The sequence below is a fragment of the Grampus griseus genome (genome assembly GCF_964374135.1).
Source record: "Grampus griseus genome assembly, chromosome: 4".
In the NCBI taxonomy this organism is placed as follows: Eukaryota; Metazoa; Chordata; class Mammalia; order Artiodactyla; family Delphinidae; genus Grampus; species Grampus griseus.
This window is the reverse complement of record NC_138997.1, coordinates 6,796,242-6,808,518: the sequence shown is the minus strand read 5'-3', so window position 1 is coordinate 6,808,518 and position 12,277 is coordinate 6,796,242. Positions and strand designations below refer to the sequence as shown.

General features: G+C 39.7%; 1 protein-coding gene across 1 annotated transcript in view; it reads left to right on the top strand.

Moving 5' to 3' along the window:
• Positions 1–12,277, top strand: part of SPARCL1 (SPARC like 1) — a 53,991-nt gene that overhangs the window by 26,117 nt on the left and 15,597 nt on the right. The window contains exons 2-7 of the mRNA XM_082653087.1: positions 2,828–2,891; positions 7,607–7,777; positions 8,164–9,141; positions 10,428–10,500; positions 11,445–11,563; positions 11,794–11,914. Coding sequence (XP_082509213.1) covers positions 2,838–2,891; positions 7,607–7,777; positions 8,164–9,141; positions 10,428–10,500; positions 11,445–11,563; positions 11,794–11,914 — 1,516 coding nt within the window. The 5' untranslated portion in view covers positions 2,828–2,837. The remainder of the gene's footprint in view (positions 1–2,827; positions 2,892–7,606; positions 7,778–8,163; positions 9,142–10,427; positions 10,501–11,444; positions 11,564–11,793; positions 11,915–12,277) is intronic.

Here is a 12,277-nt window from a genome sequence, read left to right as displayed (position 1 = left end):
TCTTCTAATCTTCACAAAACTGAATTAGATGTTGTATTGGGGTTCTCCAGGGTGGCAGGGAATAGATATGTGTTTATGTTTATATATAGAGAGAGACTGATTATAAGAAATTGGCTCATTCAACTATATACACTGATAAGGTTCCATAATTTGGCTTCTGCTAGCTGGAGACCCAGTAAGCATGGTGATCTCATGTAACTGTGCAGTTCTAGTCTGAAGGCCTGAGCACCAGGAACTGATGGTATATGGTCCAGACCAAGGGCAGGAGAAGACCAATGTTCCCACTCACACAGGGAGGCTGAGAGAGCAAATTCTCCCTTGTTCCAACTTTTTGTTGGCCCTCAACAGAACTGATGAAGCCCACCCGCACTGGAAGGGCAATCAGCTTTATGCAGTCTACTGATTCAAATGCTAATCTCTTCTGGAAACACCTTCACAGACACATCTAGAAATAATGTTTAACCAGATACCCGGGCATCCCACAGGCCAGTCAAATTGTCGCATAAAATTAACCATCACAGACGTTATCCCCATTTTCAGATGGGGAATCTGAGGTTCAGAGGGTTAAGTAATTTTCCAAAGATTACATGGATGGCAAATGTGGGTTCAAGTTCAAATACATGTGTTTCTAATCCCAAAGCACCATGTTCCTTCTACTAAGACAGTAATTCTAAATCAGGTGACTGTGCCCTCCAAGGTCACTTGGCCATGTCTAAAGACATTTTTGGTTGTCATAACTGGTGGGGATTGAGGGACTTGCTACTGACATACAATGGGTAGAAGTTAGGGATGCTGCTAAATGTCCTACGATGCACAGGACGGCCCTCACAACTGAAAATTATGCAGCCCAAGATGTTAACAGTGCCAAGATAAAGAGACCCTGCCTGAAACTATACTATATTAATGGTTTTCCAAAACAGTAGACAAGTAATAATATGCTGATCTAAAATATAAATGACTAGAGTTCCATAAACCTAATACATACTGGTGAAAAGAGTGAATGAACGTTCAATTCTAGATTATGATTTATTTTAATAGCCTCATCTACCTTGGGAAGAATAAGTGATGGGTACATGGGAAAGTACTTTGAAAAGGGAGACAATTTCTAGGTCCAGACAAAAACAAAATATTGTTCAACAAAAGAAACGTAAGTATTATTCAACACAAGAAACTGCTACTTGGCTCAGCTATGAAGAATATTTACCTTGTCATAATGTCAAATAATGATTTAAATAAGAATTGTGATACAATTATTTTAGGAAGAGGGGGAGGGGAAGGAGGAGAAGAAGAGTACTGTGTGCATGTGTGCGTGCATGTGCTGTGTGTGTGTGAAGTGAGAGCTGTTACAGTATTAAATTAGTTGAATAATGTTAAATATTAAGATATTTTTAAATACCCACTTGAGCATTTATTTAAAAATATTGAGTAACTAGCAGAAGAAATTCCTCACTTTCTTTATAAACATCAAAGTAATATTTAAAGCTGTATGGATGTATTTATATATAAAGCTATGACTCTAAAAAATCATTTAAAAAGTCATATTCTAGTTCTGGGAGATCCAGAGAATCTCTATTAAAGAATAAAAAGTGTACCCCTAATCCCAGTCAGAGTTCAGACTACCAGGCTTAGGGATACTCTGCAAGAAAATGTAGACAGCCCACTCTTTTAAGAGTTCATGTGGAGGCCAATTTACTTAGCCTCCCTGAGCCTCACTTGTTTCATCTCTAAATTAAATAAGTTCATTTGGAACTAATTAAACTCAAATGCATGGCAAATAACAAAAATGAGACAGACCAGGTACAACTGCCAGCATCACTTATAGATGATGGTCTCAACTCAGATCCAGCCAGCGGTTGCCATAAAGACATAGTGGTGCTAAGAGGCTCAATGGTTCAAGAGAAACTACAAATCTGAACTTTCACATGAAAGCTCCAGATTTTAGAATGCTAGTTTAAAACACACAGTGCCTGCCAAACCCAACCCATCTGCAAGGCACCACCAGCTCACAGATTCCCAATGTGCGACCTCTAAATTAGTGAACATGGATGGCCCCTGTAGGGCAGTGCAATGTCTCATTTCTAAAAATCTCTATTGAATGTATGAGTTTCTCCAACACCAAAGAAGCAGTTTGTTTAATCCAAACCTGACCCACTATATTACTTCACTTTGTGACTTTTGCATTCACTGTGAACACTCACAAATCTTCAGAACCAAGATCTGCATAAAGCCTTTATCCAAGAAAGCACAGTCATCAACAAAGCTAGGTGGGCTTCCCTGGTGGCGCAGTGGTTAAAAATCTGCCTGCCAACGCAGGGGACACGGGTTCGATCCCCGGTCCGGGAAGATCCCACGTGCCACGGAGAAGCTAAGCCCGTGTGCCACAACTACTGAGCCTGCGTGCCACAACTACTGAAGCCTGCGCTCTAGAGCCCGTGCTCCGCAACAAGAGAAGCAACCGCAATGAGAAACCCGTGCACCGCAACGAAGAGTAGCCCCCGCTCGCCGCAACTAGAGAAAGCTCGTGCACAGCAATGAAGACCCAACGCAGCCAAAAATAAAAGAAATAAATTAATAGAAACAAAACAAAACAAAGACACGTTCTGCCAAACACAGCTGGGTCAAAAAATCAAGGAGTCATTCTCAGAGGGACATGATTGGGTAAAAACTGTCATTAATCGGTCTTTTCAGATATGTTAGTCCACAAGGACAACAATTGCCTTTAAATACAAAGGACAGTATCAAGCTCAATATTTGCTAAGCAGAGTATCTTTTAATCTTTTACAAGGAAATTTTACCCACTACTGCTAATTATCTTCTTGGTTTACAGGTCTAGAAAAATGAAGTCTGTGATTTTTTTCCTATTCATTTTGGAAACTGCAGTTGCAATCCCGGTAAATATCCTTTCTTCTATTGTTACATCTCTCCTTCCTGATATTCAATTTAGAAATCCTCCATTTAAAAGAAAATGTTCTTCAGCTTGTGCTATTTACTTAGTAGCATGTTAATCATATCACTTGTGAGATGCTTTTGATTTTATATAGCCCTAAATTTTTAAGAAATAAACAAATCAGGGACCACCCTCCCTAAATAAATAAATAAATAAATAAATAAATAAAATGTTCTTATAGAATGGTTTGAAGTTCTCTTTTTTAATTTTTTTATGTTTATTGGCGTATAGTTGATTTACAGTGTTGTGCTAGTTTCAGGCGTACAGCAAAGTGAATCAGTTATACATATACACATGTCCACTCTTTTTTAGATTCTTTTCCCATATAGGCCATTATAGAGTACTGAGTAGAGTTCCCTGTGCTGTACAGTAGGTCCTTATTAGTTATCTATTTTATATATAGTAGTGTGTATATAAAATCAGTCCCAATCTCCCAATTTATCCCTTCCCCACCTTAGCCCCCTGGTAACCATAAGTTTGTTTTCTACATCTGTAACTCTATTTCTGTTTTGTAGATAAATTCATTTTTATTTTAATCAAATTATTTTTTTCCCAAGCAAGGAATGAATGACTAGTAAAAAGGAAATAAGGTACTTTAAAAAAATATATTTCTTGGGAATTCCCTGGTGGTCCAGTGGTTAGGAATCCATGCTTCCACTGCAGGGGGCCCGGGTTCGATCCCTGGTTGGGGAACTAAAATGCCGCAAGCCATGAGACACAACAAAAAAAAGGTCGACAAAAAATATATTTCTTTAAGAGCTAACAGGTTCTACAAGATACAAGTACGCAGCTGAAAGTGTTGACTAACAGTCTATTAGCCAGGGAATATGCCCAAATACCAAAGAGAACAGGAAGAAATAAATTCTCCTATGGAAGCTCACCAGGCTAACATGAAAAATCTAAGAAATTAGTATGAGAAATCTTGGAGCAAATACCCACACTCGCCAGCAGCATTTTCTTCAAGATCAATACATACTGGCTGAGAAATTCTGAGTCTATAATGAAAGCAAGACCCAATAGGCTAAGGACAGGAAATGATATGGTAACCATAAATCAGCTCCTAACTCACACTTGGGGGTACGTCCAAGCAAACATGCTGAAAGCAGACAGGACCAGAACTTTCTTTTCTTCACAGCCAGATATACTAGCCCCACCATTTACACTGCAATAAATCAGCCACACGCAAATCAGATCATCTGAGACCATGTCAGCAGCCTCAAAATACCTGAAAGTTGTCTTTGTTGATTTAATGGGACCGTAGCTTGGACGATCATTTGGATATCTCCCAAAGCATCCGTATCATCCTTAATCAGACTAAAGGATTTGTGCCATTTTTTCCTTTTCACCAAATGGATGAATCAACCTCCCTGAAATAAACAAAGCAATTTATCTCTTGTTCCTTCTCTCCTTCCCTCTCTACTACGTCTAAGAGTCTGTCCTTGCTTTTGTTGTTGTTTAAAGATTTATTTATTATTTATTTATATATTTTATTTATTTTTGACTGCATCGGGTCTCAGTTGCAGCACGCGGGATCTTTCTTTGTGGTGCACGGGCTTCTCTCTAGTTGTGGCGTGCAGGTTTTCTCTTCACTAGTTGTGTGGTGCGCGAGCTCCAGGACACGGGGGCTCTGTAGTTTGCGGCACATGGGCTCTAGGTGAGGCGTGTGAGCTCAGTAGTTGCTACACGCAGGCTTAGTTGCCCCGCAGCATGTGGGATCTTAGTTCCCTGAGCAGGGATCGAACACGTGTACTCTGCATTGTAAGGCAAATTCTTTACCACTGGACCACCAGGGAAGTCCCTGTCCTTGTTTTTTGGAAAGCTTCTGGTTGACAGATGTGTCAGCAAGGATAAACACCATGCCACCCAGACCAAGTAGTTCTTAGAAAAAAGAATTTGTGAGCACTGCTAAGAATCATGCTTAAGTAACGAGGAGCTACTCCAGCTGTAATTATAAATTCTCCTCTGAAATTACAGAAGTGGAATAATTAATATGTTCAGCACAGAAAGAAGTTCCCACAGGACCATTGTTTTCTCTTGAAAATGCGGTTTGCCCTTGTAGCTGTTGCCACTATGTAAACAAGCATCAAAAGGGTCTTTGAACTAAATGTTTGAATGACACGCCTGCATATAGACATGTTCCAGATGTTTTCCTGCTAGGAAAATTTTTTTCATAGACTCAGTCCCGTGTTAAAAAACTAAGTATCGGGCTTCCCTGGTGGTGCAGTGGTTGAGAGTCCGCCTGCCGATGCAGGGGACACGGGTTCGTGCCCCGGTCCCAGAGGATCCCACATGCCACGGAGTGGCTGGGCCCGTGAGCCATGGTCGCTGAGCCTGCACGTCCGGAGCCTGTGCTCCGCAGCGGGAGAGGCCACAGCAGTGACAGGCCTGCGTACCGCAAAAAAAAAAAAAAAACCAAAAAAACAAAAAACTAAGTAGCTTCTCAAAGGATATACCTGTTAAAAATCTTGTATCATTTTCCCTGCCTGCCTGAATTCTCCAGAAATAAGTGAGTTCTGTATGGTTCGGAGAAACCACACAGATTTCCAGAGGGTATGTTGTTACATGTGGAGAGAATAATGAAACAGAATTTCACTTTCTGAAAATTTCTGGAAGATAAGCTGCTGTGTTTCTGAAAGATAAGCTGTTGCCTTTCTTCCAGCTTGCTGAGGGGGAGTGGAGGAAGAAGGATGCAGAGACAGGGAGCAGTTCTCCATTAATAAGCAGAAAGTCTCCTCCACTATTGTCCTCCATCAGGCCCCTGCCAGCAACTTGCCAAACTGGCCACTGTTCTTTCTCCATGCTCCTCTTAAAAATGGCTTCTCTGGAAATTTTTTCAAATATGATTATTCCTTTTAGTTGAAAAGGTAATAAGAAGCAAGAGAAGAAACCACATCTAAAAAAAATCCTGGGGGTGGAGGGATGAACTGGGAGATTGGGACTGACATATATACACGACTATGTATAAAATAGGTAACTAATGAGAACCTACTGTAGAGCACAGGGAACTCTACTCAGTGCTCTGTGGTGACCTAAATGGGAAGGAAATCTTAAAAAGAGTGGATATATGTATACGTATTCACTTTGCTGCGCAGCAGAAACTAACACAACATTGTAAAGCAACTATACTCCAATAAAAATTAATAAAACAATATAGGGCTTCCCCAGCAGTCCAGTGGTTAAGACTCTGCCTTCCAATGTAGAAGGCGTGGGTTTGATCCCTGGTCAGGGAAATAAGATCTCACATGCTGTGGGGTGTGGCCAAAAACTAACTAAATAAATAAATAATAGAATAGAATAGAATAGAATAGAATAGAATAGAATAAAATAGATAACCAACAAGGACCTACTGTATAGCACAGGAAACTCTGCTCAATATTATGTAACAACCTAAATGGGAAAAGAATTTGAAAAAGAATAGACACATGTATATGTATAACTGAATCACTTTGCTGTACACCTGAAACTAACACAACATTGTTAATCAACTATACTCCAATATGAAATAAAAACTTTAAAAAAGTAATTTATATTTCACTTTAAAATTAAATCAATCAATAAAATCCTGTACTCCATGACTTTCTTTACACTATATAATCAGCACTACAGGACCCGGTAATGGAGTAAAGACAAGTCAATTCAAATAAAATCTGAGTTTTATACTTATACCTGGACCTGTCTGACATGAGTGTTCACAGTATCTCTCTAATAAAGATCTGTGATGAATACCTGCCTAAGATATCAGACAGTTCATATTATTACCACTGTGTGATATTACTACTAGCTATAGTAATTTTTCACTTGGGTTACCCCTTAAAATTCACAAAATGTCTTGTATACATAGCCTTACCTTGATATTTCTGCTCACCTCACCTTGAGAGATGAGAGAGTACAGATGAACAATTTGTCAAACCACCACACATAGTAAATAGCAGAGTCAAGACTTGAAGGAAGGTCTCTTATCTCTACGTCCAGTTGTTCAACTTCTCCATCATGTATCACCGCCCAGCTCTTCATCTATGCCTCCAGTCTTGCTAGAAATAGAGCTATTCCTGTAAAGGAAATAATACTCCATAGCTGTTCAGCCCTACTAGACTTGGTGTCCTGTTTCATACAGTTTTTCAATTAGTTCAAGATTAAATTATTTTTTTACTACATGATTTCCTGATGAATATAAGACTGATAGAGTTAGGAAAGTACGCAAATATTGAATAAAGGGTTTATAACTTTTCCTGCTAATTATCAGTGAGTACTTAAAAGTTAATTTAAGAAAATGCACAGTGCTATAGCCTATGGTTAATTTGATTTCAACTTTATGCTAAACAACATTTTTCAAAATTATAAAGTACAAACGCTTTGTAAAAGTTTGAAAAACACAGAAAATAATTCCAAAAATCAAAGGTTGCTATTATTGAAATCATTTTGGCCCTATCTTCCCCCATTCTCTGCATATATAACTTTTTCTTCATCATGATTGGGATTTTGTTTTCACTTAAGATTATATTCTGACTATTTGCTTGTATCTTTAAAAATTCTAGAGAATATCTTTTAACTGATGTATAAATGAAATATATTACTACTAACAATGATGACAAGAAAAAAGTAGCTAGAAATTTTTAACATTTAGGCATGAATAACAAACCAGTTTTTAATTTTTTTCAGACACAAGCAAGGTTCCTATCTGATCATTCCAACCCAACTGCTGATTCCTTGAGTTCCTTCCAACAGGCTGAAATGTTGGTAACATCTGAGCACACTGCAATCCCCACTGTAAGGGCTGAAGATGCAGAAAATGAAACTGAAGTATCCATAGAAGACCATCCCACTCATAAGGTAAAAGTAACATGGTTATACTAGTACAGACTTTTGTCTCTCAAGGTCTCAATTCTAAAGCGTTGTCAAAGAGACTACCTGATTCACTCTAAGTTTAATTTTTTTAAGATGATGATCACATCAACTGCCTCCAATCTCTAACAGAATTGTGAGGATTAATGAGTTTTACTTCTTGGGTTGAAGTGCTACATAACTGTTTTATTTCAAAAAATTCAAGTTCAGGTTAAACTTGTAGCTATCGAATGTGAAGAACATCAAAAGTAAGTTTATAAGACATTATGTGAAGAAAAAGAATTAAGAAATATTCAATGTTGGCTTATGAATTGTAAATATGATGTAGATATGACATAATCATTTGTTTCAAGGATAAACTTTTTTCTTTTTAGCCTGAAAAATCTTCAGTGCTAAAGTCAGAGGAGGAAAACCATGACCAGTCAGCAGATCAGGACCAGAGTTACAGCCAACACCCGGGATTACAGGATGAAGAGAAAAGTGAAAGTGACTTAATTGAGAATTTGGAGTATACACCAACTGAAGGTACACTGGACCTTAAAGAAGATATGAGTGAGCCTCCAAAGGAAAAGCTCCCCGAGAGATTCCTTGGTCATGATGTTAGTCCCACTGTAGATTCTAATCAACAAGAAAGCATCACAGAGACAGAGGAAAACCAAGAACCACCTATAAATGACCCACATCCTCAGTTGAACGGGAGCAGCAAACAGAGTCAAGACCTAAGTGTTCAAGGAAACCAAGAGCAGGGTCCAAACATCCCAAATGGAGATGAGGAAGAGTCAGGTAAAATTGGTACCCACAATGATAACCAAGAAAGGGAGAGAGAAGTTCCCGAGCAGCATTCTACCAGCAATCAGGAAGAAGACAGTACACGGTCTGATGGTATTTTGGAAGAGTCCTATCAACCAACTCAAGTAAGCAAGATGCAGAAAGATGAATTTGAACAGGGCGGCCAAGAACAAGAAGAGGAAAACTCTAATGCAGAGATGGAAGAGGAAACTGCATCAAAAATCAGTAAGCCCAATCAAGATAAAGAATGGCAGAGCCGAGAAGCACAGCCTGGCCTTGAAGTTATCAGCAACCATGAGGAGATGGACAAAAAGACTCTTTCTGAGCCTTTGCTGGTGGAGCCTACGGATGGTAACATCATGCCCAGAAATCATGGGACTGATGATGACGGCGACGATGGCCCCAGGCACAATGCGAGTGAGGAGTACTTCAACCCAAGCGAGGCTTTCCTGGAGAATGAAAGAGCTCAATCCAATTACTATCACATTAACTATGAGGAGCAAAGAGAAAAAGCACGTGAGAATGAGAATGTAGATACCAGCGAACCTGTAGAAAACCGAGGGGTGAGATTGTTTACAATGATGCTTGTCCGATAAAGTGGTTAGCTTTTCAAACAATAGCCATGACCTTTCTCTGTGCTCCTGCAATCCCTTGTGCTCATCTCTTAGTACGTTACTAAAATATATTATAATTATTTATTTTTCTCTACATCTCCATCATTAGTCTGAAAATGCCTGTTTTATTTGGGTTCCCCTAGAAGCATATCCTGGATTTTAGTGCAGTTTGTTTGAGAAGTTCAGGGAACAAAGGAAGCTAATCAACGGTACATAATTAAAGCCATGGAAAGCACATTCCTCTGAATTAGCCCCTTTGGAGAGTGAGGGACCTATGGCTTTTATAGAAGCTGAGGATTACTAGGAGAGGTGTGAATTCCCCAGCACTTCCAGTCTGTCCTTGGGCAGGCCATATAGAGTGTCGTGGTTTTCCAGGCACAGAGATGCAGATACCGGCAGTTGAACGTCCCTGGCACTAACTAGAGTGGTAAATTCTGATAGATAAGAGGGATGGGAGGCATCACAACTGCTGCTCTCATGCCTTGATAGCAGGTGCCAGGTCATAGTCAAGTTGATCACCAATGTCTAGCAAAATGCCTCTAACATAATAACGTAAGAGATCCAGCAATGTTTATTGATTTAGCTATAAAGGCAAAGAACAAAGACTTCAGCTACAGCTTTTTGAAGCAAACACACACCAAAATGATAATCGGGAAACAGCAACAGGGTGAGGGAAGGGAAGAAACATATTGCAATTTGGTTGTTTAATCATTTGGAGCTTTCATGCAAAACTCTGGCAGCCACCCACCAGGAGCACGTAGCACAGCTTTTGGTGGGCAAGGTGAATACTAACTTCGATTCCTGAGAACTCTGCTGCCATTCTAAGGCAGGAGTTTTCTTACATTTTAGAAACCTCGTAAGAAACGTTTCCCAATAGCGTCACAGAGATTACTAATGTAATCATGTCTTAACTATAGAATCACATGGTAATACCACATTTCTACTGTTTTCCCAAACCAAAGGGGAGGTTCCAACTTCGCTTCTGATGTTAGTTCCAATGTTTATTGGGTAATCCCCAGAGATATAGCACTGAACCCAGTTCATAAAGATAGAAATGGCTCCTGTTCTCAGAGGGTTACTGTCTATTTCCACGGCTGCGGCTGGTGTCTTCTCCTTCTGAGATCTGAAACGATCGGAGTATGAAAAACTCTGTGAAGGTACGCACAGTGGAAATATAAATTATGTAAAGGCTTTCCCTAAAATAGACTTCAACTTCTGCTCTTGTTATTATAAAGGCCAAGAAAGCAGAAAGCTCACTGAATGAAGATGATCGTTCAACTGAAGGCAACACAAGGGTGCACAGTGTCGGTGAGTATGGGCTAAGCAAGCAGTCTGTGACTATATGAGGAGAGAGACGGAATAGGCTATGTTGCGCTATCCCCACGCCTTCATCTGTGACTACTGCACAGAATTTTTCCTCTCCCCATTCCTCCCCAAGGAAATGCTCCCATAAATTGTTGTCATTCTCGTGTGCACATTTGATCTACAACTGTGGTAACTGTGTTTACAAACTGGAAATCCGGTTGCAATGTTACTGCAAAAGCTAGAATTCTTTTTCTCTAAGTCCTTTTGCTTCGAAGAAGAAAAATTGATTCTACCTTATTTACACTCAAATCCATAACTTAGAATTGAGATCTCATATTTAATAAAGACCTAATTTTTTTTTTTTTTTTTTTTTTTGCGGTACGCGGGCCTCTCACTGTTGTGGCCTCTCCCATTGCGGAGCACAGGCTCCGGACGCACAGGCTCAGCGGCCATGGCTCACGGGCCCAGCCACTTTGCGGCATGTGGGATCTTCCCGGACCAGGGCACGAACCTGTGTCCCCTGCATCGGCAGGCGGACTCTCAACCACTGCACCATCAGGGAAGCCCCCAAAACCTAATTCTTAATCACATACCCCAATCACAAAATTTTGAATTTCAACCATAAAAATTCTCATGGCTTATTTAACTTTTGGCCAACTTGCACAGCACTGCTCTGTAGACGTCAGACTATGACCATTGCCGGCAGGTCAAGAAAAGTTGTTTGTTCTTTTTAGATCCCCAATCCAAACTGCAAAGAAATCTAGACTATTATGCAAAATAGTCTGGAGCCAGAGGGTCCCACCTGAAAATTAACGCGTCCATTAAAAAGGCTTCTAATGTTTTCCCAAATTTTCTCTTAGTCATGGAAATGGAACTGTCTGGATGAATTTGAGTTTACGTACTCACTTTAGCTTTGTCCATGTTTCCTGTCTAAACTTTTCTGTTAGATTCTTGCATGAGCTTCCAGTGTAAAAGAGGACACGTCTGCAAGACTGATCAACAGGGAAAACCCCACTGTGCTTGCCAAGATCCAGCGACTTGTCCTCCTACAAAACTCCTTGACCAAGTAAGGCTTCTACAAAATGGTCTTTAAGGGACATCAAACAGTTAGTGATTTGAATGAAAGTAATTTGCAGTTGAAATCTTTTGTTAAAGAGAAAAGTGAATGCCCAGGTTATCATCTAATATTTAAACAACAGTCAATAGAAACAGTAGTTCATTAGACTTTAAGGAACAGAGTGTTTTCCCAATGAACAACCCCAAGCCTGAGGTTTTTCTCCTACTTGTCTTTCTTAGGTTTGCGGCACTGACAATCAGACCTACGCCAGCTCCTGTCATCTCTTTGCTACTAAGTGCAGATTGGAGGGGACCAAAAAGGGGCACCAACTGCAGCTAGATTACTTTGGAGCCTGCAAATGTAAGAGTCTAACCACCACTGCTGAAAGTGTTTTGGATGAATCTGAATTATATACATATATATAGGTACTCATATATATGCAGGCGACAATAGCAAAAAGTTAATGTAGTTCTGAATCCAGGCTGCACATTAAAATAACTGGGAAGACTTTTTTAAAAATTAGAAGAATAATGTCCAGGCTTTAACTGTAAGAGATTCTGATTTAATTGGACTGGGTTGGAACCTTGGCATTGTTTTTTCACTTGTTTTCAAAGTAACCAAGACAATTCTAATGTGCAGTCAGCGTTCAGAACCACTATGATAATGTTATCCGCTTAATAACTGAGATGAATCATTGGAATTTTGTTAAATTAGTCGTCCTCT